The sequence below is a fragment of the Anopheles coustani genome, chromosome X, assembly GCF_943734705.1.
Source record: "Anopheles coustani chromosome X, idAnoCousDA_361_x.2, whole genome shotgun sequence".
NCBI lineage: Eukaryota > Metazoa > Arthropoda > Insecta > Diptera > Culicidae > Anopheles > Anopheles coustani.
The window spans coordinates 9,657,908-9,684,400 of record NC_071290.1 but is presented as its reverse complement, the minus strand read 5'-3'; the positions used below and the strand labels follow the sequence as shown (position 1 = coordinate 9,684,400).

The following is a 26,493-nucleotide window of genomic DNA, read 5'->3' as shown; positions in this document are numbered from 1 at the left end:
AAGGGGGTGGAATAAGGGTGAACGAGACAGCTGCGTGCTGTGCTTAGCCGATTAATTTTCATGGCCATTCATGGGGGGTTGATGGCGCATGTGATGTTGTGTTAACGCCCTTCTGCATCACCGTAAGCGAAAGAAAGAGCGAGAGCAATAGCTGTCCGTTTTTCAAACGCTCAACGCTAGCGTTTTTCTGTAATTTGATAGTAGTTCTTCTAAGACTCGTCCATCTTTTTTGTCTTAGAAAATTATATTCGATTGAGTGTAATTAACTTCGATTTAAAAAAAGATAAAGTTAGATCAAAACTAGAGAAGGCTATGATAACTTTTCATTTCATTTGTGAAGGTTTATCTGTGTGAACGAATCAAAAAGATTGCAATCCTAATGAATCAGTCAATAGAAAAAGCCATGCGAATATATAAATTTAACTAGAGTGAAAGTAGTAAGCTATTTACTTGGTTGAAGAAGCAGATATATTGTTGTGCTTATTTTCAAAGCAACAACCTAAGGTATTCTTTCTTATTCTAACGTCTCTGTTCACTTATCTTCACAGCTGGAACGTAATGTGATGCATCCACTATTTTACAAAGCCGTGCATCAGCGTTCTATTTTTAGCTTGCATTTATTGATCAGTCCGACAGTGTTCTGTCGCCATAAAATTGCGTATGTGCAGGATCTTGTTCAACTTTACGTTTTGCCTGCATATGATCACACATGTGTTCGTTTGGTCGTTCACAATCGCTTTTTTTTCCGAATGGTTTCTTTCGTTTTGTCTAACTTTAACTGTTGTTGAATCACTTACTTGTACTTTCGGAAGAGCAATGATCAGCTCAACATGCTTGACTGGCTTGTGAAAACAAACCGGTGAAGACCATCTCTTGATATTAGAAGAAACTTGATAATCTCGACGTTGCTATGTGAGATCATGGTTCCTGTTCGACTAAAGAAAACACACACAAAAACACACACAAACTAGGGTTGTTTTATTCTTCCGACGCTATATTCCACGAAAGCCAAGGGCACCACTCTGCACGAAAACCGCACGAGTTAGGAACTAGGCAACAGCAGAAGGAAATGTTGATCAAATTTTCTAGCCTTCCTGTATGAGCCGTTGCCCGGGTCTCGGGTCTGCGCCTACACGAACGTGTCGGTACAGCTCCTCCAGATTGGAATATGAGCACCACTTTTTTTACGACCGCAGCGAAACGTCGCCAGCGCTTCGTCGATGCTGCCAGCCCGTACCCCTTTTTCACACCACGCTGCAGATGTGACGACTCGTCTCTATTTGTCGTGTTTTTTGCGGATGTTGGAGATGTATGTCGATTGCATTCGCGCCGGAGAACGTTCGACTATTTCTGCTGTCCGAGTGATTTACGACCGCGAAATGCATGTAATTATTTTTTGATCACGTACGATCGCACGGCGCGTCTCAACCGACAACCCACACCATCCGTCGATGGTAGCTCATGTTCATCTCTATTTTCCTACTGTATTTCTGTAGGAGGAGGTTTGGAGAGAGTTAGAGCAGCCTCTGCGGCGAGGGGGAGAATGTAATGATTTGTTAAGGTTTAGTAGAAATTCCCCAACATCGAGTCGGTTGAACATATTCATCGTCCATAAAATCATCTCGGTAAAATATAATTGTTGCACAATTAGTAACGCACATCTTGCTGGGGAGGGTTTCTGCTTTCAAATTATTTTTTTCCCTCCGACAAAAATCAAAACCTGCGGATTCCGAGGGAGCCAAGCCGACTTTTCCACGAAAGGCGCAACCGGATTTCACTCGCGAAGAGTATTATGGTGGTGAAATCGTAAAATGCAGACATCCACCCAAAAGAAGTCGCTAGTCAGAGTCGCCAACCCGGGCACCTATTGGTTCCTAAGATGTGTGGCTTTATCTCAACCAACCAGCCCCAAGATAAACCCCGGTCCCTTCACCAGCACCTTAGGCGGAGAAAATATTTTAAATCATCCTTCCTTTCTCTCATCTCGTTCTCTTTTTTCCATCATTTTGTTTTTTTTTGTTGTATTCATTTTTTCCCCTTTTGAAAGCAAACCGGAACCGGTAGTGCGCATGCAGACGCATCCTGAAATTAATGACCTGTTAAGCGAAGATAATTTAATCCACTCCTTGATTGCGCCCGGGCCATTTTTCAGGTATCCGGAACCGTATGTCCGAACAGGCCGTCCCGAACTGAAACCTTGTACGATTGTAACAATTTTTCAGATTTGTATACATTTTTAAATATTTCAAACTAAATTTTTCATCAACAACAAACACACAGTGTGCTCTCAATTAAAGTTGTTTTCACTGAAAAATATTATAATTTAAAACTTTTAATTCGTGTTTGAAAACGCTTTACAGTTCTATTATGCAGTTTAATTGTTAGATTATTTAAATTAATACAATTATATTTGCATTTAGACTGTAAGTAAAAGCTTGTTCAATCTTCAAAGAAAACTTTAACCTTTCTATAAGATTAGAAGTGTACATTCCTTGCTTAATGGTCAACAAATAAATCCCAACATCTAGTATTCAGTGCTGAATAACGTAATCGTTGCATCTCACAAGCAAACAATTAGATTAAGAAAAAGAGAACAGAAATAAAAATGAATTTTGAATTAATGAACAATTTAATAAAAAACAAAGATCAAAACACCAACTCGAATCGATTGAGACATACTAGGCTGGGTATAACTAAAATAGATAAAGGTACAACGCCGAAGAAAATTGTATGTGACCAGTGTGGGCAAATTTTTCCTGTTTGACAATGGTGGGCGATCATCAATCTGCGGATGTTTTCACGTTATTTTTTCCCAATCGTTTCGTAAGTGGGCTATCCACCACGGCTTCCAAGAAAATCTGTCCCGGGCCCTTTTCAATCCCACATGGTGTTTTATTTGGTTTAAGTAGTTCATGCAGTCTTTAAGCGAAGACATACACTGCACACATTCGGTCGGCACACATGCGATTTCGAGCAAATTCGCTCGCTGGCTGGCAGTTTGTTTGTTTTCACGTTCGACTTGCATCGACCGGAAAAACGATGTGCAGCGTACGAAAGCCCACACAGCGGCGGCCGTTAAGTTTTCCGATGCAGTCTGCTGTGGAAATTTCCGCCGCCAAGAAAAGGGAACGCGCGCCAAATGTGGGCAGAACAAGTGCATAGTGCACATGCTGCCGGGCAAACGCAACGATGTTCAGAAATAGGAATTATGATGGGCAGAAACGGTTTATTTGTTTCGCCTCAAATAATTAGACAGCAATGGTGTAACAGACGCGTTATATTTGTAGCTGGCCAGTTAATCGGTTTTTGCTAGTTTTCAAATGGAGCAGAATGAGAGCAGGGGACGGCAAAGCCCGACTCACGGACGAAAAATATCTCCAATTTAGACGGCTTTATGCAAGATTTAACACTTGTTTTATTTGTACACACTTTGCGTTAACTTTGCGACTTCTCCGTATACTTCTTTTAGACTTTCTCTATCTAATTTTCTCTTTTGATTGTTGTAAAATCCAAATCTCGAGAATCTCTCGCTCTGAATCCAGCGGCAAAATAACATTTACTTTGCATCAACAATAGCTACTTTGAGGAAATACAATTTTTTATTCCAATGGTCTCCATCACGAAGTTAAAATTAACTCACAATATACAATACTTCTCGTAACTGAGATTTTTATTTTAGCGTTATTTTTATTATTAAAAGTACGCCAGTATAGCGTCGTCATTGTAACATTTGAGAAGAGGATTAATGAATAATTAATATAGTATAATAAATAATTGATATAGTATACAGAGGATTAATAAATTGTATAATTAATTAAATTAGTTTCACGGTACAACGAAAGAAAATGTATGTGTTAAAAATGTAGAAAACTAAACGAAAAAAAAAACATAATTGAAAAATAGTTAAGAGGTTAAAGAATTTAAAGGTAAAATTTCAAATATATTATTCTCACGTTTAGAAAATCTACAAATCATTTTAAAAGGGTTTTATTTTACTTTCGAAACATCAAACCATCGGTTAAGGTAGGGGTCGGCAAAGTCTGACCTGCCAATAGGTTTTATCCGGCCCGTCTGAAAATTTGAATGCTGAATACAAAAACACCCATTTCAATTTTTATCGGATTTGTTCACATTTTTTATCCAAAAATAAAGATTAAAATTGTTGAAAAAAGTGTTCCTGTTATATGTTAAAAAACAAACAAATCAAAAGTCAACAAAAATAAGCGAGAATATGTTTCAAACGTTTAACGATAAAATTTTAACTAGTTACAAATAACTTTAGTATTTTGCAAGTTGATAGTCCATTCAAAAGGGTACTACTTTGGAAACATTAAATCATTTCGGGTCTCAACATCAACCCAACGCCAATCCCTTTTCAGGAAATGATTTCCGACCCCTGGATTAGAGTGTGAAATTTTCTTTCATCCATCGTGGAAAGGTTATCGTGAAAAAACGTCCAGAAGTTGGTTGAATACAGTTCAGTTTTTATTCATCTTTTTGGTTAATAAGTAACATGTGATGTAAAGTGATTGAGAAACGATTAATTGTGCATGTGTCTAATAAGAAAAGCATCAAGTAGCAGTAGCAAATACAAAACCCTCCAGCAGGTAGGGAAAAATTCTATTCTCTAGTTCTCCACTTTAGGCAGTGTGTCGTCTTGCTGATTCGCCCCCTTTAAACTGCGTAAAAGGTAATAAAAAGCAAGAAAAACATCAGAAGAAATATGACGATCGCAGGAGGGAAAAAAGGGAATGGGACAAAAGCAAATTAGTTGTGCTACATAAGACGTTTCATTCCGATTGTGTTTCACGAGTGTTAAATGAGATAAAAAAGTAGCAGTATCAAAAACAAAACCCCCCAGTGAGGGGAGGCAAATTCTACCAATGAAATCCTATCCTCTAGTTCACCACATCGATGAGTTCGTCGTCGTCGTCGTCGTCCGAGTGGTCGTCTTCCCACGTCACCGCCTTCTTGGGTTTGCGCTGCCCTTCAGCGACCTCGACCGACACCGTCAGGCCGGAAGAGCCCGCGATCGAGCTTCCGGCGGCAACGGGTTCGGTTTCGAGCAGGAAGTCGGGCACTTTCTGCTCGCATTGGAACAGAATCTTCATCAGATCCTCGGCGATGGCGCGATCGGTGCGTGGATCGTAGAAGCTGGTGGCGCGTCCCTTCCGGTCGAAGCGTCCGGTCTGGGCGATGCAGCTCACGTACTCGCCGATGTTCTTCGGCATGTCGTAGTTGATGACGTGATAGATGGGGATCTTGAGCGGTCCATCGATCGCGTCCGGCGTGGCAACTGCCACCATCTTGCGGCCCGCCTTGAGCTCCCTGATGAGCTTCTGCTGGTCGGGGAGTGTCATACCGTCGAAGATGAAGGCGGTCGGGATGTTCAGGTTGTCCGAGAGGTGTGCCACCAGCAACTCCGCACTCTGCCGGTCCAGGACGAACACGAGCGTGCTGCAGATGGGGCCCCCACGCAGGATCTCTTCCAGCTTGGAGCGCTTTTCCGACTGCTCCACCCGGTGGATGGTCTGCAGGATGTCCTGCGACGTCCCGCCGACGACCTTCACGATCACCGAGATCGGGCGGGTCAGGTACTCCACTGCCAGATCGTGGACCAAGCCGTTCATGGAGAGCGAATAGATTACCGTCTGGCGGTTCGCCGGCAGCGTCGGGTCATTCATCAGGAACTCGATCGCCGTACGGAGGCCGAGCTGGATGATCTGGTCTGCCTCGTGCAGCACCACAGCCTTCACGTTGCGGAACGCGACTGTACCGATGGTCTTCAGGTGTATCAGCCATCCAGGAGTCACCACCAGAATGTGGCACCCGCTGGCGATCTCGCGCTGCTGGTCCACAAAGGTACTATCGACCACGCACACCTTCACCGGCGTACCGTAGGCGAACTTGCGCGCCTCGGCGTACGTTTTGGCGGCGGTTCGGCGCGTCGGCGTGACGATGATAACGTAGGGCTGGGGCGCCGTCAGCTCCAGAACCTCCTGGGCGAGCACTAGCTGGACCATCGGCAGCACGAAGGCGGCGATCTTGCCGGCATTGGTCTCAGACACCACGTACAGATCGCGCCCGGCCAGCAGTCCCGGTATGGCGTACCGCTGCACCGGCGATGGCCAGAACACTCCCGCCTTGTGCATATTCTGGCGCAACGCTTCGTCGAAACTGCACTGGCCGAATCCGCACTCCAGGTAAGGCGGTAAGTCCTCCCCGTTCACGCGCACCAAAATGTCGTCCAGGCGCGAGAATTTCCGGTAGTTACGCTCGTCCGTGCCGAACACTTCGGCCTCCTCCTCCGTCAGCTCCGGCAGGATCGGCAACTCCCGGCGGAGATGCGACCCTGATGAGCTTCCGGCGCTGGCCGGCGGACACGCGACCGCATTAGTACCCCTCCCACACACGTACCGTTCGTCGCGAAAACCACGGCGGCTTTCACGACCGTCACGCGAATTGCTTGCTTCCTTGCTAAACATTCTCCGTTTGCGATCTACACTGCACGCGATCTCTGAAATGACTAATCCAACAGCTTTTCTGCGACTAGCTCGCACCGTTGCGCTGCGCTTACGCGGAAACCGCGGAACCAACTGCCGCTGCATGTGTGTGCGTAGCATGCGATCATGCCCTTATTCACTTACACTCGTTCACACACACCACCAGTGGAAGAAGGATGCACGGGCAGAGCTGGTGCCCTTTCGCTTCAGTAGCGGAACGTGGGGACAAAGGCACTAAAAGGGCATACATTAAACTCATGTCTGTGTTTAGTTGATTCCTATTACACACTGCATTGTGTTGCTTTAAGTTGAAATCAACAAATTCGTTGTATCCCTCAGATGTTAATACATTCTCTACAATAGTACAGTGCGTTTCCATATCATAATTTAGGACAAAGTCCTATGTCCGGTATTTTTGTTTGACATTCCACAAAACCAGTTTTTAATATCTCATGAAAGAAATCATACGACAGAAGGACAGTTAAATAAGAGTTGTACTGAATAAGTTATGCTTTCTAATATTTGTTTCGGCTTTCATATTAAATTTCAGAGATGTATGAAATATGTTCTTACGCATGTTATACATCGTAGCAGGGTTTTTAGGTTGAGAGACCAGGTACTTGTTTTATAAAAATGTGTTCTTTAAAAATGATGAGCGACTTTCTCGTATTAGATTAGATCCTTTTATTAGATTTTTTCTATGTTATTTTCATTATGGATGAACTACTTCATTACTCCAGGGTTTGGTTTTATTTCTTGTTTGACCTACTTCCACTTAGGTGCTACGTTGTGCCCTACCCTACCCTATATGTTTTAGCAAATGCGGTGTGGAAAATTCCCACACCACCAATGGGGATCCGCATGATTCTGTGATCGTCTGATGATGGTGATGATTCTGTGAAATCGTAGCTCGACTGTTATGTTGTCTGACAGATGTTTGAACTTTTTTTAAAATAAAAGTCAGTTCGTTTACTTTTCTCTCTTTTGCTTCTGTATGCTTACAGTCCAAAATGAACATTGCTTTAGAACTTTTTCCGAAAGATAGTTGTTTCTAATGAAAAAAATCTCTGATGATACTGAGAATTGAAAGGGTTAAAGCACTAGCCAAGGGTTAGCTAGTAAATCATAGAGATACATTGCGCATGCGCGAAAGCTAGAATGGGTAGCGCTGCGATCGTTAATCAGCTGTTCTTGCAAACTATTTCAAATCTAGTCCAGTTTGCATAGAAGAGCTATAAATAGGTGTAGCTTTATGGAGCCCACGATCATGCTCGATATGACACACACGATGTTACCTTTTAGTAGAAAGAACAATCATTTGTTTTAATACACAAGTAGTTCATTCACAGTGTGTCAGAGCCAAGGCAAACTGCAAAATTGTTTTTCAGTGGATATTTGTTTTGCATAGATTAAAGGATGCTAATATAAAGTGTGCTCTATTCATATTCTATCTGATTTTAGCTATATAAAGTGGACAACATTCATGTAAATAGAATCAAAGGTTCGTTTTATTCTGTTCTGTTGATGATAGCAGTTTCGTATTATTTTCTAAAGATTAGCGGAAAGTGAGGCAAGATGCCCCGACTAATAAATAATTTAAGTAATGGACTACTATGTAAGGTATAGCAAGCTCGCCGCCGCTCTCTCAATTTGGGTGAACTTGTCGACACCTTTTTGATTTCGTTTAATGAGGATGCAGCAAATGAAAAATTTCATTTTCAACAAGATAACACCGCGATACTCGCAAGCTCTGAAGAATAGTTTCCGGAAAAATCCCTTCCGGGTTTACTTGTATGGATACCTTGCCTGAATCTCAGAGGGAGTCGCATACAGCATTAGCTAACAACGCAATCAATTAGTTCGAACGCGCATCTCAATGTACGTGTTTACAGATGTTCGACTACAATAAAACAAAAGAAGAAGAATGTGAGAAGGAGACTGCAGTTGTGCAGGTAGGAAGATTCACCTGCTGCGATACGAAGAAGACGCAAGATGGGGGATTCTTCGATTCCGCGAAACACACAAGGAGGGTCATCACACGCAGGGAAGGATACTCCACTTCAAGCGAATGAGCGAAGAAATGGACACGTGCGGAATAGATGACACGGCAGAATGTACAGTGAATGCGACACGGTATGGTATGGAGAGAGACGGATGCACACCGGAAGTATTCGCCTTTCTGTAAGCTCAGGTGAAGCAATCAGTTCATTGTTCTATACTTCTCGGAATGTTTTATTCCAGTTAGAGAGAATTCGCAATTCGCATTGCAATAATGTGGATTATCATGCGTAGCAGGAGTTCAAAAACCCCGGTAGTAGGGCTTCATGTACTGTGGAGCACAGCAACAGATACAGTATGCTGTAACTCGGCTCAGCTTGGGCTAGCTCTCTTGGAAGAACCTCTTGCTGAATTAACCGAGCTGTTTGGTAGGGGCTCCGCTTAAGGAAAACTATTGAGTTTTCAATGAAATTTTTTAGAGATTGTCGATTATATCATGCACTTTAGGAGTCCTCCAGGGTAGAAACCTCTGGTTCTTACTATTTTTCAATGATTGTTCGTTGCTGCTCTACGATCAGAAAAAAGTTCTCATTTTTCATGACGTCAAGTTGTTCGGTTCAGTTAAGGATCTTGACGATCTTAAATGGTCCTGACAACGTGTCTGGTGTAATTGTAACGCGTTATCCTTGTCTATTGATAAGTGTTCTGCCGTTTGCTCGATCTAGTCTCGTGTGTCTACAAATATAAACAAATAAACGAATACACAAAAATACGAGTTAACGAGATTTAATTTGCAGTTTGAAGCTCTGATACTAATTATACAGGAGTAGGTCGTGAATAAACAATGAGTTTTGCACTATTTATTCCTTAACGGAGTAGTCAGCAAAACGGCATCAGAGCATGTCCGAAAGGTGAAATGTTTTTGTTTTGCTTTTCTGTCGCGTTTCTGATAATGTAGAGCTCTCAAACTCGCAGGGTAACCATAGTTTAGTTCACTTTGGATGTTGACTTCCTTTTTCCCTCAAACCCAGGAGCCTCAGAAAAACCTAGTCAAGATGAAGAATTAACATATAGTAACATTATTTATAGAGTTAACAGGAGTTATGGTTCGGCTATAGGAATTTCACACACCCGATGGATGGTCTGCAGGATGTCCTGCGACGTCCCGCCGACGACCTTCACGATCACCGAGATCGGGCGGGTCAGGTACTCCACCGCCAGATCGTGGACCAAGCCGTTCATGGAGAGCGAATAGATTACCGTCTGGCGGTTCGCCGGCAGCGTCGGGTCATTCATCAGGAACTCGATCGCCGTACGGAGGCCGAGCTGGATGATCTGGTCTGCCTCGTGCAGCACCACGGCCTTCACGTTGCGGAACGCGACTGTACCGATGGTCTTCAGGTGTATCAGCCATCCAGGAGTCACCACCAGAATGTGGCACCCGCTGGCGATCTCACGCTGCTGGTCCACAAAGGTACTATCGACCACGCACACCTTCACCGGCGTACCGTAGGCGAACTTGCGCGCCTCGGCGTACGTTTTGGCGGCGGTTCGGCGCGTCGGCGTGACGATGATAACGTAGGGCTGGGGCGCCGTCAGCTCCAGAACCTCCTGGGCGAGCACTAGCTGGACCATCGGCAGCACGAAGGCGGCGATCTTGCCGGCATTGGTCTCAGACACCACGTACAGATCGCGCCCGGCCAGCAGTCCCGGTATGGCGTACCGCTGCACCGGCGATGGCCAGAACACTCCCGCCTTGTGCATATTCTGGCGCAACGCTTCGTCGAAACTGCACTGGCCGAATCCGCACTCCAGGTAAGGCGGTAAGTCCTCCCCGTTCACGCGCACCAAAATGTCGTCCAGGCGCGAGAATTTCCGGTAGTTACGCTCGTCCGTGCCGAACACTTCGGCCTCCTCCTCCGTCAGCTCCGGCAGGATCGGCAACTCCCGGCGGAGATGCGACCCTGATGAGCTTCCGGCGCTGGCCGGCGGACACGCGACCGCATTAGTACCCCTCCCACACACGTACCGTTCGTCGCGAAAACCACGGCGGCTTTCACGACCGTCACGCGAATTGCTTGCTTCCTTGCTAAACATTCTCCGTTTGCGATCTACACTGCACGCGATCTCTGAAATGACTAATCCAACAGCTTTTCTGCGACTAGCTCGCACCGTTGCGCTGCGCTTACGCGGAAACCGCGGAACCAACTGCCGCTGCATGTGTGTGCGTAGCATGCGATCATGCCCTTATTCACTTACACTCGTTCACACACACCACCAGTGGAAGAAGGATGCACGGGCAGAGCTGGTGCCCTTTCGCTTCAGTAGCGGAACGTGGGGACAAAGGCACTAAAAGGGCATACATTAAACTCATGTCTGTGTTTAGTTGATTCCTATTACACACTGCATTGTGTTGCTTTAAGTTGAAATCAACAAATTCGTTGTATCCCTCAGATGTTAATACATTCTCTACAATAGTACAGTGCGTTTCCATATCATAATTTAGGACAAAGTCCTATGTCCGGTATTTTTGTTTGACATTCCACAAAACCAGTTTTTAATATCTCATGAAAGAAATCATACGACAGAAGGACAGTTAAATAAGAGTTGTACTGAATAAGTTATGCTTTCTAATATTTGTTTCGGCTTTCATATTAAATTTCAGAGATGTATGAAATATGTTCTTACGCATGTTATACATCGTAGCAGGGTTTTTAGGTTGAGAGACCAAGTACTTGTTTTGTAAAAATGTGTTCTTTAAAAATGATGAGCGACTTCCTCGTATTAGATTAGATCCTTTTATTAGATTTTTTCTATGTTATTTTCATTATGGATGAACTACTTCATTACTCCAGGGTTTGGTTTTATTTCTTGTTTGACCTACTTCCACTTAGGTGCTACGTTGTGCCCTACCCTACCCTATATGTTTTAGCAAATGCGGTGTGGAAAATTCCCACACTACCAATGGGGATCCGCATGATTCTGTGATCGTCTGATGATGGTGATGATTCCGTGAAATCGTAGCTCGACTGTTATGTTGTCTGACAGATGTTTGAATTTTTTTTAAAATAAAAGTCAGTTCGTTTACTTTTCTCTCTTTTGCTTCTGTATGCTTACAGTCCAAAATGAACATTGCTTTAGAACTTTTTCCGAAAGATAGTTGTTTCTAATGAAAAAAATCTCTGATGATACTGAGAATTGAAAGGGTTAAAGCACTAGCCAAGGGTTAGCTAGTAAATCATAGAGATACATGCGCATGACCGAAAGCTAGAATGGGTAGCGCTGCGATCGTTAATCAGCTGTTCTTGCAAACTATTTCAAATCGAGTACAGTTTGCATAGACGAGTTATAAATAGGTTTAGTTTTATGGAGCCCACGATCATGCTAGATATGACACACACGATGTCACACACTCGTGTGTCTACACATATAAGAAACTAAAAAACAAATACATAAAAATAGGAGTTAACGTGATTTAATTTGCAGTTTGAAACTCTGATACTAATATACATGAGTGGGTCGGAATAAACAGTGACTATTTATTTCTTAACGGAGTGGTCAGCAAAACTACATCAGAGCTTGTCCGAAAGGGTGATGTTGTTGTTTTGCTTTTCTGTCGTGTTTCTGATGATATGGAGTTCTCAAACTCGCAGGGTGACCATAGTTTAGTTCGCTTTGGATGGTGACTTCCTTTTTCCCACAAACCCAGGAACCTCAGAAAAACCTAGTCAAGATGAAGAATTGACGTATAGTGACAGTTTTTGAAGAATTAACAGAAATTATGGTGCGGCTATACGTATTTCAATCATTGTTTGATGTCGCTTATCAATTCACCCTTTTGTTTCGATTCCAATGCTACTTTTTTAAACATATTTAACACGATGACTGCTAAGCGTTTTAGCACACTCTTTTAGTAAAATATTGTTTCAATAAATTTTGTTTATAACATTTCTTGATCCTACGGTTTTCGACGGCCAAGCGAAGACATAGCTTCCTGAAGTACTTGTTTTTAATATTACTATAGTTTTTTATGTTTATGTTTATGCCAAAAACTTGTTTGAACAAATGACAGCTGTTTTCAAAAGTTTTGGTTTTTAAAGTACGTTGTACATCTTTTTCTAATGGTCTGAGAGTTTCGCTACTGGCTGCGATACATTATTTGTCCTGATAGGATGGCGTTCTCGAGTGGTTTCCGATAGAACTTTGCAATCGCTAGTGTTTTACTATTGTTCAAGTGGACAAGTGTTTAAGGTTTAAGAACGAAAAACTATAATTGAACATGAATAAATAAAAAAAGCTTACTTTGTAAGAAAATGTTTTTGTTAAAACTATTTCTCATTGCGGCTGCATCTTCTAAGTAGTACTCTGGCTGATTACTCTTATAGAGATTGGACGTCTTCTTCCAACAAGCGCCCAAGATGGCCGCAAATGAACCCTTTTTTCTTGTCAACTGTCAACTGTATGTTAATTATCGCGTGGACACCCGAAGACACGTCTGTCTCATTTCTAAACATTTGTGCCATTGAAGGCGCGCGGAGTGGTCTTCAACTGTCCCGAAGAAGGTTGACGAGGGTACCGCTTCGGTGCAGAGTGTTTTTCTTTGCCATGGAAAATTGATTGATGTGCGCCACATCGATCTTCGCGCAACGTGACCGAAGCGACGGTCATTTCCGATCCGTCGTCGACCAGCGATTTCCCTCCGCACGGCAGGTTCGACGTTTCCGCGTGATCCTGTGCGAGCGACCACTGCCAAAACAGGACGCCATTTGTGTCGGAAACTTTCAACTTCTTGCCACCAGCAACCAGCATTCCCATCGAGATTCCGTTCGAGGCGTGCGCGCGCGGTGATGGGCAGCTCTTCATTTGTCATCGTGCGGAATTGGGCGAACCCGGCCGAGCCGGGCAGTTGCACCCGGGATCACATCCATCTTCACTAACCTTTCCCTTGCGTTTGACCTACCCCCAGCGTCCTTTTATCGACACCCACCACTCACTGGACGGCGGGAAGTTAGATGGTTGGAATCTGACACGATGACTGGTCGGATATAAATTACTTTCTAATTGAGTAATCCCTCTTTCAGCGCACTTTATAATTAATTATGGCAGTTCCGGGGCAGCCGGTACAAGCCGGAACAGGATACGGTGCGGGGGGCTTGCATCGGGGTGGGTCCACTCCCATCACACCCGTCTCGCCGACGGATCGGAATCTCCGTGCGTCAATGAGTGCCTTATTCCTATTTGCGTTGAGTCACCGTCATCGTCTCGGGTTCGTTGGTCCTGTGTGCTTCCGGTTTAGTGGGGTGGAAAACTCCACACATCAGCATTACGAGGAGGAAGCGTATGCGTGTCTACGGTTACCTAGACGATGTGACACTCACGAGGATTTAATATTCATCCTGGCTAAATGACAGCTAGAACTTCGGTGGTGCATGGAAAACCTAACCCATTGATAGATGTTTGTTAGAAAATTGAACAGAAAGAAGTCATTATCAGGCACTTTTAGAATTTTCTATCTCGATCTTGAATCCGACGAAAACCGTTCTATTTTAAGCTGATTTTCTTTCTGAAATCTACTCTAAACGTGAATTAATTTAAAAACAAATTCAAAGATACATTCGATTTTAACAAATTACCTGCATTTCGTTGTATGTAACCTTCGCTATCTGTGACGACAACAAAAGCGAACAGTTTGCGTTCTCAGCTGCCCGCTTTCGGATGCTACGTACCCATTAACACACAAAGCGAATGCACTGTCGTAGAGTATTTATATCCTTTAATAGTAATAGTAGCTAGTTCATAATAATACTAGTCTTCAAGTTTTGACGGTTACCTGACCACTTGCTTGAGTTTTCCTGTTTGTTTTTTTTTTGTTTTACTTTTTACAGTGGATATACAAATTTATTTGCAGTGTATTTTCGTTTGCTGCGCCTCGTTTACTAGGAATGTACTGTGAGCTCTTTCTTATTTGTATAATTTTACTAGTTTGTATCTGTGTTTGTGTGTGTGTGTGGGTTTTTTTTTCTTTTAATTCTGCGCGTCGCGACACTAGCGGAGTAGTACTAGTTTATGTTTCGTGCTTCTAGCTAATTGTCCTTTCACCATGAGTACATATCATTTCTATTCTCTAACTTCGTTTGTCTCATTCCATGTTTTCCTCTCGGTTTGTTTCCCGGTCTCTAGGCTGTTTTTATTTAGTCATATGTTGTAGATACTGGATTATACCGTACGCAAACCGTACATGAATACGCTAGGATACTATGTCCTTTTTCTTGTGTTGTGTTTTGTTTTTTGCTTTTTCTTTGATTTTTCGTTTTTTTTACAGTTACTTGTAAACGCAACCGGTACAAGTGGTTTCAACGAACGAAAACACACGAAAAGCCGGGTAGGGAGCACACACACACACGCACACACACTGCCAACATCGACATTTGCGCCAAATCCACCGCCGATTTCCATACGCTCGTTTGTTCCTGCGTTGCGTCTGTTTTCTGCCAGCCTGGAGTTAAGCTGGTTCCACTACCTGAACTTTCTTATACCCGGAAACCCGTTCAGCGAGCACGGTCCACTAACTACTCACTAGCTGCTGATATGTTTTTCCTTTGGTTCCCTACAGTGGTGCCACGCCACACCTGATGGTAGTGCTGGCCAGCTGTGCGTTTAACACGGACCCAACCGAAGATTATCTTCTTCCGAGCAAACCTCCTTTCTAACGAGCTTTCTTTTTACGGGATTCCAATACGTTTGCCCGTCTGGTGATTGGGTAAGAGCCATTGAAAGCAGCAGGACGTGGCCGAATTCTCCCACCAACAAGATTGACAGCTCGTGAGCTCGTTTGGCACAGGTTTGGATTACGAATGAGAAGTTCGTTGTTCCTGAAGAGATGGTGGAGCGACTTTGCAAAGCATCTTCTTTGCCGTTGGACTGACAAGGAGGAGGTTCGTTCGATAGCATGGTCTATAACCATCAGCTCAAGACCTCTAGCAAGATGCTTTTTGCTTACGTTTCATTTAATTGTCATTTAATTTCGTAGTAAAATAATAATTCAACCCTACAGGAACCCCTTCACGCTTCTAGTAGCGCAAATAGTTTGAGCAATACTAACCCTACTCGGTTAGTTCATATCCATTTATAAAAAGAGCCTTACGCTTCATGGAATCCGCTTTACCGCCGTATCCTGTCCGGTTTCTTAACATTTCAATATTTGTGTAACAACAGTTCAGTTTGCGCTGAAAAATGTTTAGATTCTCTCGTTACATTGACTAGCATGGTATTTAATACCAAAATTGCTAACGTGTAGTAAATTATCAATGCTTGATAGAGAGTATATTCAATAGCACTTTGCTAATCAAGTTTCACAAAAGGGAGAGCGTTTGCAGTTGAAATAAATGTATGTTTATTTTCCCTAAAGGTAGCATATTATTTTCCAAACACAAAAACAACATAAAACAAAACGATTAAGGGAGGTCCCTTTTGTTCAGTGCTACCATAACGTCAAGCTCATGTGTTTAATTTTCGCTTTTTTGACTAATTGAATACCGTACATTGGGTTAATCCTAGTTTCACTTTGCTTTTTTTTATAATTTGTGAAAAGAATCGTTGTTTCATTTTTCCACGTTTTTACTCAACAACATTTCAAAGTGAACCTGGGCGTCGTAATGAACAGCGTGTTTATAGGTCAGTTGTTTACACACAACTTAATTTAACGGCACCTTTAACCCACAAACATTTGTGAGTTTGTTTTTTTTTAATGCAAACTCAATCGGAACGAAAGGTTCGATTCTCGTCTAACGACCATGGAGTGTGACATAAGCGTCAGGAGTAAACGCACTAGTTGCTCGAAGCAGATCAACAACAAACTCAAAGCACAAGGAAGGATAACACACTCGTTATAATCGATTTATGGCATAAGTTGTAAGCTGCGGGGGGCGGGAGAGGAGAGTAGGTGCGATGCACTTTACGCCAACTGGTACTGGATTACATATGAAGCGTGTTTATATATGTGTGTGTGCGTGGGAGAGGTCATGTCTAGATGTATATTTATATTTATATATATAGTATCATAGTTAACATATCCATTATCAGCCGCAACATAACAACATGCTTTTCAATAAATATAGCTACAATACAGTTTCTTACGCCTGACATTCCACTCCTGTTTGCAGCAGGTTCAGCATTTGCATCTGAATTGGGTTCCTTTACCTGCTCGTTTACGATTATTAACACTTTCCAACTCCACCATTTTTTATGTAAGCATTTTCTGGAGGAAAAACTGATGTGATGCCGACTCCCTCCCCGGAACAAGACATTTTTGTGTAACGTCGTAAAGAGTTTCTCGTTCCTTGCATTTGACAAAACCGTTCAACTTAAGCAAGTTTGACAATCAATTCCCCCGGGATCAATTCGTTTAATTTTGTATTATTTGGTTTGTTTTTTTATTCTAAATGATAGTTGACTCAAAGTGTGCTTCACAATTCACTGAAGGTTTCATAGCCATCTCTTGATTTAACACTAGAATCCAAATAGCAGCCATTTTGACCACAACGCAATTATCGATTGTAATACCTCGAAAATGGCTGAATATTTTTACAAAAAAACAACGCTTTTCTTAAAATTCAAAGCTAGGTTCAATCCGATTTGTTTTGCCTTACACCGAGCTAGCGAAATGATGAAGTAGTACCCTCAAAACATAAAAACGCAAAAATAAAGTCAAGAAATAAACTAAAAAGTAACCGTTTATAGAATTAAAATAGCTTCAAAAATAGTGAAGTTATAGCGTTTTACAAATAGGGTCAAAATGACCCCTGAAAACATTTAGGGGCAAAATTTCAAAGCAATGTATTCTAGTGTTAAATTTGTTTAAGTGCCACACTCTTTTGTGGTGTTGACACCGTATTTCGAAAGCCAAACCCTACGTTAATAAACCGAAACCTGGGGGACATCATAATAGGGTAAAAGGGTAAATGAGGCCTAGATCATCCTCTTCCTGCTGGGTTCTTAGTTGCGCCTGAAGCTATGCAAAATGCGACACATGAATACTTTTTGAATATTTAAACGCTAACGATTCACTTTAAAGAACATAACGGTTTATCTAATCGTGCAGTGGAGGTTGAATGCAGGAATAAATACTTTTACATATTAATTTACCCTGCAAATTTACATAGTTTGTTATACTTTTGTGAAATAAATTTATGAATTGATGTACCACCTATTGCATACATTCAGGTATATCGTCGCACACGAGGTGTAGCTACGACCGGAAAAAAAAGAAGGCCGGAGCCTCATTTACTCTTTTACCCATAATAGTATATAGTCGAATGCTGCATGTCAACACCGTCTAGGGTTACATTTGCGCGCCTAAATGTATGCAACTGGCAGAACACTTGGAAGAGTGAGAAACAATCGCAAATGACAATGGCGTTCGGCGGCCGTGGAACACACTGGATCGATGCTCGCGGTGAAGGGAAAATGAAAGGGAGCTTTCGCTTGTCATGTATGCTGGCAGTATGCTGACCGTCGACGTTTCCACCGAGGGGAAAAAGAGGAGCATCGGTTTTCAAACCTTCTGCGCTTTGCAGCAGTTTTCATCGCGAAACGGGAACCCTCCAGGGAGCTGCAGCATCTAGAGGGGGATGGGGCTTGCAGCCAAGCATTCACATTCACATACATGCACACACATACGCTCACACAAATAGACTGTCGCTGGCAAGGGGCGGCGGAAGGAAGAAAAGTGGCTAATGCAGCAGTTGGCGGCCATTGGCAAGTAGCAGGAAGCTGAGGATGCTGAGGAGGGTGCTGAGGAGCAGGTAGCCACCGGTAGGGAGAGGTGCCGCCGTCGATTGTCCGTAGGACAGGCCGCCGGCACCGTCGACGCCGTCGGGCCCGTTGCGCACCGGTGGCATGGCGTGGGGCTTCCGGGTGGCGAGGTCGATGGCCGGCAGGTGCTTGTTGCCGTTCGGGTTGATGCTGTTCGGGTGGTCGTAGGGACTCCGGGCGGTGCCACCGACTGCCAGCTTGAAGCCGCCCGTCGCCAGCTGATGGTGCTGATGCTGATGGGAGTGGGCATTGTGGTGCTGGTGGTGCTGGTGCGTGCCCAATGACGTGTCCAGCAGATCGTCCAGGTCCTCCGCCGAACCGTACTGCTGGTCGTCGTCATCCGGCGGATAGGCGGGGACCTTCGTCTTGCCCGACTGCTGTTGCTGCTGCTGCTTTCCACCGTCCTTGGCGATCTCGTTCTGGTCGAACTTCGGTGCGTACACCTTGCGGCTCGGCCCTGGAATCTCTGCGCGGGGGAAGGAAAACCGTGCAGCGTCAGAAACGTCAACAAAGTGTATCGATTACTCAGCGTTATTACGAGAGGGATCTATCCCAATATTACCAGAAAAAAGTATAACCCAAATGTAACAAGGATACAACGCTCCCGTGTGTCAGAACGTACACAACTGTAGCTCAAAACACCCCAGAAATGACAAAAATAGATGATAAACAACTTCTGCATACATTCAGGCGCATAACATGTGTCGAAAGAGAATGCACTATGAGGAAAAGGCGGTCATAAGTCTATCAGTAATATAAAAAGACACAGTAGACAAGGTAACTAAGGCTAATACACATATTAAGCCTTCTGCATCGTGTAGATTTCGAGAAATCTACTGCTATCTGTAAAAATCATAAGAGTAATAACAAATAATCCGATCAATGGAACTTCTATACATTATTTGAAAGGCCATCTTGCTCACTTTTGCCAGTAACATTTACAGAGCAACTTTGAAAATGTAGGAACAACTTTTTTGAGGTTTTCATCCTGAGGGGAACAAAGTACAACTAATTTTCAAATGTTTTGTAAAGTATCACCACCCGCATGTACTTACAAAATAAAAACAAAACCGTTCTATTAAAAGTTCTTGGTCTCTATGAAATATATGGAAGACGAAGCGATAAAAAACTTGACTATTTGCTCTAAACCGTTCAGCCCCTAATCCTTGTATGAAAATACGAGTTGGTTATCCCTTGCACATCATCGCTATCTGCAGGATTTTCTCAAAGTATAGTCAACTCAAAACGTGGTAGACCACGGAAGTCCTTAAGGCAAGCAATTAGTAAGCCTTGTTGTACAGGTCCTAAAGACTTGTTGTACAGGTATAATCTTTCCTTTGATCAAAACGTATACAAAGAGTATCAACAAATGTAGATACGTCCGCCGATTCTCGTTGAAACTCATTGGACCGCGAGTTCTTTGAGAATTGGTTTTATAGCGATTCCAATCGGCGAAATCTCGATGTCGACACCTACCGTACAATCGGATGCTGCTGTCCACCTCCCCGAGCGAGTTCTTCGCTATACACCGGTACGAGCCGACGTCCTCCTTCTGGAACGACCGGACCGTCATCGACATCTTCGTCTCGTACAGCGACTTCGTGACGTCCTGGACGTGGTACTTCGGCGAGGACACGATCATTTCTCCTTCGTTCCAATCGAGGTAAATCCAAAGGGTAAGACAAACAAAACCGAAACAAACGCACAGCCTTAAGGATTTAGATCTGGATTTGGGCAGAGAACCTGCCGGTGGGTTAGGGTCGGGCGCTGTACTCACCTGTATCCTTTACCCAGTAGTTGATGGACTTGGGCGATGCCTCCACCTGACACTCAATAGTGACGTCCGTGCCGAGCGGGGCTCCTACCAGCTGGTTCGGTACTTGGATCACCGGGTGAACTGGAAAGCATTCCGGGTTTTAAGTATGTCTTACATTGGAAGCCAAAAACTTAGCTATCTTTATGAGGATGCTTCCGTATAAAAAATTGTTTGAGTACATCGAGCCGATACTTACAATGTATGCTGAGTGATATTCGCTTGGAAACGGACGGGGGCACGCCGTTCGAGGCAATGCACAGGTAGGAACCCATCTCGCTGCGGGAGATCTTCGTCAGCTTGAGTACCTCTCCACGGTACGACGTCACTGCGGGAAGACAGGAAGGACACAAAAAGGAAGAGTGGAAATGGCGGTCTATGAGATGAAAAATCGCCTTTCACTTCACCTCCGCAACGACTCGGACAACCGATGGTGCGATGGTGTGAAGACAAGTGCATGGTGCGTGAAGAAGAATAATTGCTCCAGGGATAATGGTTTGTTTATGCTTTTCGCTCGTTTGTACAACAGCGCACCGATCGGAGGAAAAGTGTAAAAGAAGCTAAAAGCTTGCAGATATATTTACTAACGGCTGGAGAAGAACGACAAGCATCCACAATGATGCTGAACACTCTGTGAAGCTGCAAACCGCACACTCACCCTCGCTGGAGGAACGTGGACAATTTTCTGCGACCAGCACTGGAGACACGTATCTAATTTTGGATAACATATTGGCCAACGAGTGGAGGAAACCCGGCCACGAGGGTGGGCGAGAAACGCTGGAGGTGGGAAAAAGGATTTCGTTGACGCGAAGAAATGGAAACAACAGCCGGTTCCGCCATAGCGGTTGTCATAAATCAACCGGAAGGCCAGCCCTCTCGCCGCCACAAGTCCGTCAAACAGTCCGGACGCCGGGGACTTAGCCGAACACGGCCATTTTGTAGCGAACCTCAGAGTCACCGTTCAGAAGTTGTCTCGCTGGCTAAATCTATAAAAGGCATGTCTTGGGTACATCAAGCGCACCTAAGATCTGCAAGGCTCCCCAGGGTATGTTGGTAATAAAACCGGGCCGTGTACCAGCAAAGATTCTCCTATTTCCTGTGAGTAATATAAGAGCAGTTCGGGAAGGTATGGACCCCTGGGAGATATATATTTATGTTCCACACTCTGTTCAGTTACTAAAAGACCACTTTAATTTTCGTGATTTTCAATTGCTATATTTGAAAACGAGCTCGCTCTCGATTACTGCTTGGTTAAAATGGGTAAATTTACTTCAATAAATACCGAAATAGTTAATCTATTATGAACTGACTGAACTGATGAATTTATCAAGAGTTTTGAATAAAATTTTGATGATCCAATTTTTGTGAAATAAATACTTATGGTGACAACTGTGATTGTGATGTAGGGAACGTTATAAATGGAGCTCGTTTAAGCAAAAAATTGTGTCGATGAAATCTTATAGTTCTAACAAACACATAACAAACTTAAAATTATGAAATTATTTAGATTGCTTCTTAATGGGAATGTTTAGACTTGTCTAGAATCTTTAAAAAAAAGTACAAAACAAGGGTTGGATCATAAAACCCAATTTCATCAAAAAATAAAAAAAAGAAGTAAACTGTCAACATAGTTTGAGTGTAAAGTAATATATGGATAAGAAAAAGGAGTGTCCTACACATTAAAAAAATAGAAATAATGCTGAAAATTGTATAACCCTTCTTTTAAGCATTTTATGAAAAAGTACTTTCTTAGTTTTAAAACGACTGAAAAATAAAAAGACTAATTACTTGTCAAGCTTTTCATAGAAAATGATCGATAGTTATTAATGATATAGCATGATATAAGCCAATTGAAAACATTTAAATAAAATAACGTTGAGGTAAATTGTAGTTAACCCCTTCACAGTCCCGCCAAGTTGAGAAAAAAATTGTTGCACTGTTCTTTCACATAACTATAAAGGTAAACAAACACTTAGGAACGCGTTTTCGAAGCAAGTGCACTCGAAGTAAAAACCAAACGTGAGACAAAAGAACTTTGCCAAAAGCCAAAAACTTTGGGGCGAATTCGCTTTAAAACAGTACAAATTCCATCCGAAATCTGTGAAAGGGTTCAATCTAAAATGTACTAAAATAGTCTGTTAAGCCAATTATTAGTTTTTCACTAAATAATGATCGCGAACGAGCTCATTTACTGATCTTTTCATTTAAATGCCGAAAAAATCAAGGTAGTCTTAAAGCAACTGAGTGGTGGATAGCATATATAAAGCGAAAAATCTTAAGAAATTCTCCAACGTAATATCCGAAGTGAAGGATTCTTGAAATATCGTTCAGTAATCCATAACCAGCTGTAGCTAAACTTCAGTGTCTTACTAGGCAGTTTCCAATCTTTTCTCGGCTGGAAGAAGCTGAAGGAGTAGCTACGACCGTTTGTTGACCCGTATGGTCGTAAGATTCATGAAGTCAAAGGTGTCACACCGGCTATTACCTATCCTGTCAAACATCAAATGCAACTATTTTCTCCACCTAGCGTCGTCACGTTATACACGAACCGTAGAGAAGTTCAGAAAGAGGAATCAGAGTGTCAAGAGAAAGTGCCGCTTGTCATCCGACGCTAGTGGGTGACATTGCTTCAACCAGCATCTACGCCTATCCTGTATCCTGTGTTTGACCACCGTTTGTTCAGGGTTTCCAGTCAAGTCCAGCGTCGGTTTGCAATTTAGTAAAGACGGATGATTGGCAGTTAGTTAAGGACTTACCCAGTTGCTTGGTGCCGGTGGCATCCTTAAGCACGATCTCAGTGCCGTCCTCCCGCCGCCAGGTGACGACCGGTCCCGGATACCCTTTGGCTCTGCAAAACATTAAAAAAAGGAGCAAAGCATGAAGTACATGATTACTTGCATACAATCGAAGGTTTTTAAAAGGCACTTAGAACACTTTTATTTCATTAGGAATGTTCCTGTTTTGCTCGTCAATAAACCCTCATGATTTGATAAATTAAATTGACTAGTGTGATCGATGGTAGAGTTTTACATAAACATAGCATCAACATTGTATGAGTTCAAAAAAAAACATTAATAATATAAATCATTAAAAACTCACCTAAAACTAAGGGTTTGTTTATTCGAATATGAGTTTTCCTCGCGTTTCAGCGAACATTGCTTCACGTGGGAATGGAAAGTGTTAAATTTACAAACATTTCCGTCAGGTAAGAACGGACACACAGGCATCTGCAAGAATCAATTCTTTCCACGGCACTGGAGCAAGTTTCCCCCAAACACGTCCCCCGGATTCGGGTTTCCGCATCATCAAACCATCCACACATAACGTCGTCGTCGTCTACGTCACTCGAGGTCTGCGCGAATCGCATGCATCGCACACCTTGCGGTACGAAACTTTGAAACTTCGAACACACACACACACGAGAGCGATGAGAGCTGGTGGAAAAGTACGCGAGACAGCTGCAGCAGCAAACCGTTTGGGCGAAGGAAAGTTTTCCATTTAGCACATCTGTTTCCATGCCGGCTGCAAGTGAGTCTTTGAAAAGGCCGGCCGGGGTGGAAAATCGGGAATTGCAGCGCACCTCAGGGAAGAGGCGTGAAAAGGCTGACACCTCGAGGTGCGGCACGGTTTTTGGTGGGCTGTGAGTAACGGGTGCGAAAAACTGGAGGTGATATTTATGGCAGGAATTCGAGGCCGTCATGCGATGCAGATCACGGATAGCCGTAGATTTTTCGATGCCTGCGAACATTTGTCGAGACGAGGGTAAGGTTAACCACGCTGTAGAGTGTGCCGACGTTTTGAAAGCAGGCGGAAGACGAAAAATTTCCATTTCATTTGGTTGCTTTTTGTACAATTCACCGGGCGAAAGGTTTTAAAGAGAAACTACATTAGCATCTTCACAAAAATTAAGGCATAGTGAGCTCTTTTAACACAAGATACCAAACAGTGGTCATTTTGTTACACAAGTTTCGATTTCATTATCTAATCAAAAGAAAATGGCTTTTCTAAACTCAACGCTTTTTATGAATTTACTTTTCAAAAATATGAAAGTTGAAAAGATATCTAATTCGTTCCTTTTATCTTTACACTGAGCATCAAACAACAAAAAACTCCAAAATACAGTCAATACACTAAAAAGAAGTCGTTTGTCGATGTGGAAAAATCTTTAAAAATGACAAAGTTACAGCATGTGTAAAAAAGATGAGCAAAAGATCGCTTAAAAGCAGTCGAGAAAGTTTGCAAAGCAATGTATTCCGATGTTAAAAATATTGCTCTTGCCGTTCATGAAAAAAAAATGTCCAAAAACCAATAGAAAACATAAAGTGATAAATAATAAACTGTGACAAAAGTAACGAAAACAAAAGTAATAAATAAAGTGATAAATAATAAACTGTGACAAAAGTAGTGCAAAATAACTAAAATATTACAAAATAAACTGGCAATACAAAACTGACAATGAAAAATACGACAAACTATATGGACAGGGAAGAGCAAAAGGGGCAAAACTACCTGGTGTCACTTTGCCAATCCAAACATCCTAGGTGCTGGTTGGCAAGACAAACATTACCGGCAGAGGTGTTACAAACATAAACAAGGGAGGGCACACCACCGAGGAGAAGGAGTTCTAGTTGTCCTGAGTGCTTTGAAAGGGTTGAATCGATGCAGAGCGATGCTGTTTTAGTGCAACATGGAACGGGTTTTTTACATAACTCGAGCAGAATTCGAATTCGTCACAGCATCCCACGGCACCATCGGCCGATGAGCCCATCGCAGAAACGGAAATCACCGACAACACGCGGAACAACGTCCCGCGAAGCCGTGTGTGCGTGTACGTGCTCAACGTTTCGTGCACTCAAACGGCGAATGGTTCGTTTGCGAAACCGGGAAATCTCTGTCGACATTGCGATGGACATCGATTCATATTCCGGCTTTGCTGGGGGAAAAGTTGAAAACAGCCTCCACTAACGAACCGAAAGTGGGACTCACGGAGACACGAGCACAACGTGAAGCGAGTGAAAAAATCACGCGAAAAGTGTCGCTAATGTAGGCCGGCAAAAAACAAAACCAAATGCTGGCTAGGGTGAAGATCAAAGCTGGCGTCGGATCGGTGGGGAATATGGAGTGCGTCATACACATTTCTTATCGATAATTGGACTGCTGCCCCCGTTTGCAACCCTAGAGAACGATAACAGCTTTCAAATGCGTGGATTTCATGCCTTTTTATGTGTTACCGACAGATGCATGTGTTTGGAAAATTGTCAGTTTTTGTTGCTTGTTTAAAAAAAATATCATCTATGATATCGATTATCTTTTGAGAGAGTTTTAAAATATAAAAAAAAACTTTGGAAATATTAAAATCTACAGGGAGCATGATGAATTTTTGCAGTAAATTTATGAAAACGATTTCTCATGTTTGCGTAACAATATTCAAATTCATCCAACGGTAATGGAAAGATTTTTGGGTAAGGCAGGGGTCGGCATGCATTCCCTGAAAAGTGCCAGACGATTAAAAAGAAACCAACAGCGTTTGCCGGATACCTTAAACGATGATTTGATGTTTTTAAACAGTAAAGTCACATAAAAACTAATCAAAAATAGAATGTTTGAAATGTTATCGTTAGACTTCTTTAATCATTTTGATACTTATTTTCGTTGACTTTTGATGCCTTTCCTACACATAAACTTTGGTTTGTTGTACTGTTACTTTTTTTAAATTGTACATGAAATTAATCTTCTTGCTATATCATTTTAAATTAACTTGAACGAAAAGAATACGAGGAAGTCACCTGGTGGTGTAAATCTTCATTTTTTAGAAGAAAACAACACTCTTATCTTGAGAAAATCTAATAAAGTTGAGATGAGTTTTTTGTATCAAGCAGTAACATTTTCTTACGGACCGGATAAAATCAGACCTAAAGGTAAGTAAAAATGACAATGTTGACCTACTCGACTAACAAAATTGCTCGGGTATCGTCAAACTTCGATAAAAAAACGATAACATCGATGAGGTATTTTTAAACATCATTGACAAATTATCAGACCGGTTAATTTTGGTTTCCTTTACGTACGTGCATACATAAAAAGCAAAACAAACAGATCCTTAACAAGATAATTTGCTAATGAAGTTCAAAAATCCTCATCGGTGTTTATTGACTCGGTATCGATGATTAACGATGACTTAATGAGTTAATCCAGAGGTCGGCACACGTTTCTTGAAAAAAGGCAAATGGTTAAAAAAAAACTAGTACCCCGATGGGCCCCGATACCTCAAAAGATATAATAATATTTTGATAGTGATTTTAAAAGTTGGTATGAATTATCCAAACCGGAAAGTAACATAATGATAAGATAAAATATTTTAAAGTT

The 26,493-nt window shown here is 42.5% G+C and overlaps 3 protein-coding genes across 3 annotated transcripts in view; all 3 read right to left on the bottom strand.

The window, feature by feature from the left end:
* Positions 1-4,898: 4,898 nt before the first annotated feature.
* Positions 4,899-6,485, bottom strand: LOC131269038 (ATP-dependent RNA helicase vasa-like). Its single transcript, XM_058271350.1, has one exon. The coding sequence runs from the start codon at positions 6,483-6,485 to the stop codon at positions 4,899-4,901; it is 1,587 nt and encodes a 528-aa protein (XP_058127333.1).
* Positions 6,486-9,602: 3,117 nt separating this feature from the next.
* On the bottom strand, positions 9,603-10,598 carry LOC131269035 (ATP-dependent RNA helicase vasa-like). The gene has a single exon (XM_058271347.1). It carries the CDS (start codon positions 10,596-10,598, stop codon positions 9,603-9,605), a length of 996 nt encoding a protein of 331 aa, XP_058127330.1.
* A 7,634-nt stretch (positions 10,599-18,232) lies between these two features.
* The window catches only part of LOC131269034 (lachesin), a 148,286-nt gene continuing 140,025 nt past the window's right edge, over positions 18,233-26,493 (bottom strand). Inside the window, exons 5-9 of the mRNA XM_058271346.1 lie at positions 22,884-22,975; positions 20,327-20,455; positions 20,092-20,211; positions 19,791-19,961; positions 18,233-18,780 (exon numbers count right to left, since the gene is read on the bottom strand). Coding sequence (XP_058127329.1) covers positions 18,233-18,780; positions 19,791-19,961; positions 20,092-20,211; positions 20,327-20,455; positions 22,884-22,975 — 1,060 coding nt within the window. The remainder of the gene's footprint in view (positions 18,781-19,790; positions 19,962-20,091; positions 20,212-20,326; positions 20,456-22,883; positions 22,976-26,493) is intronic.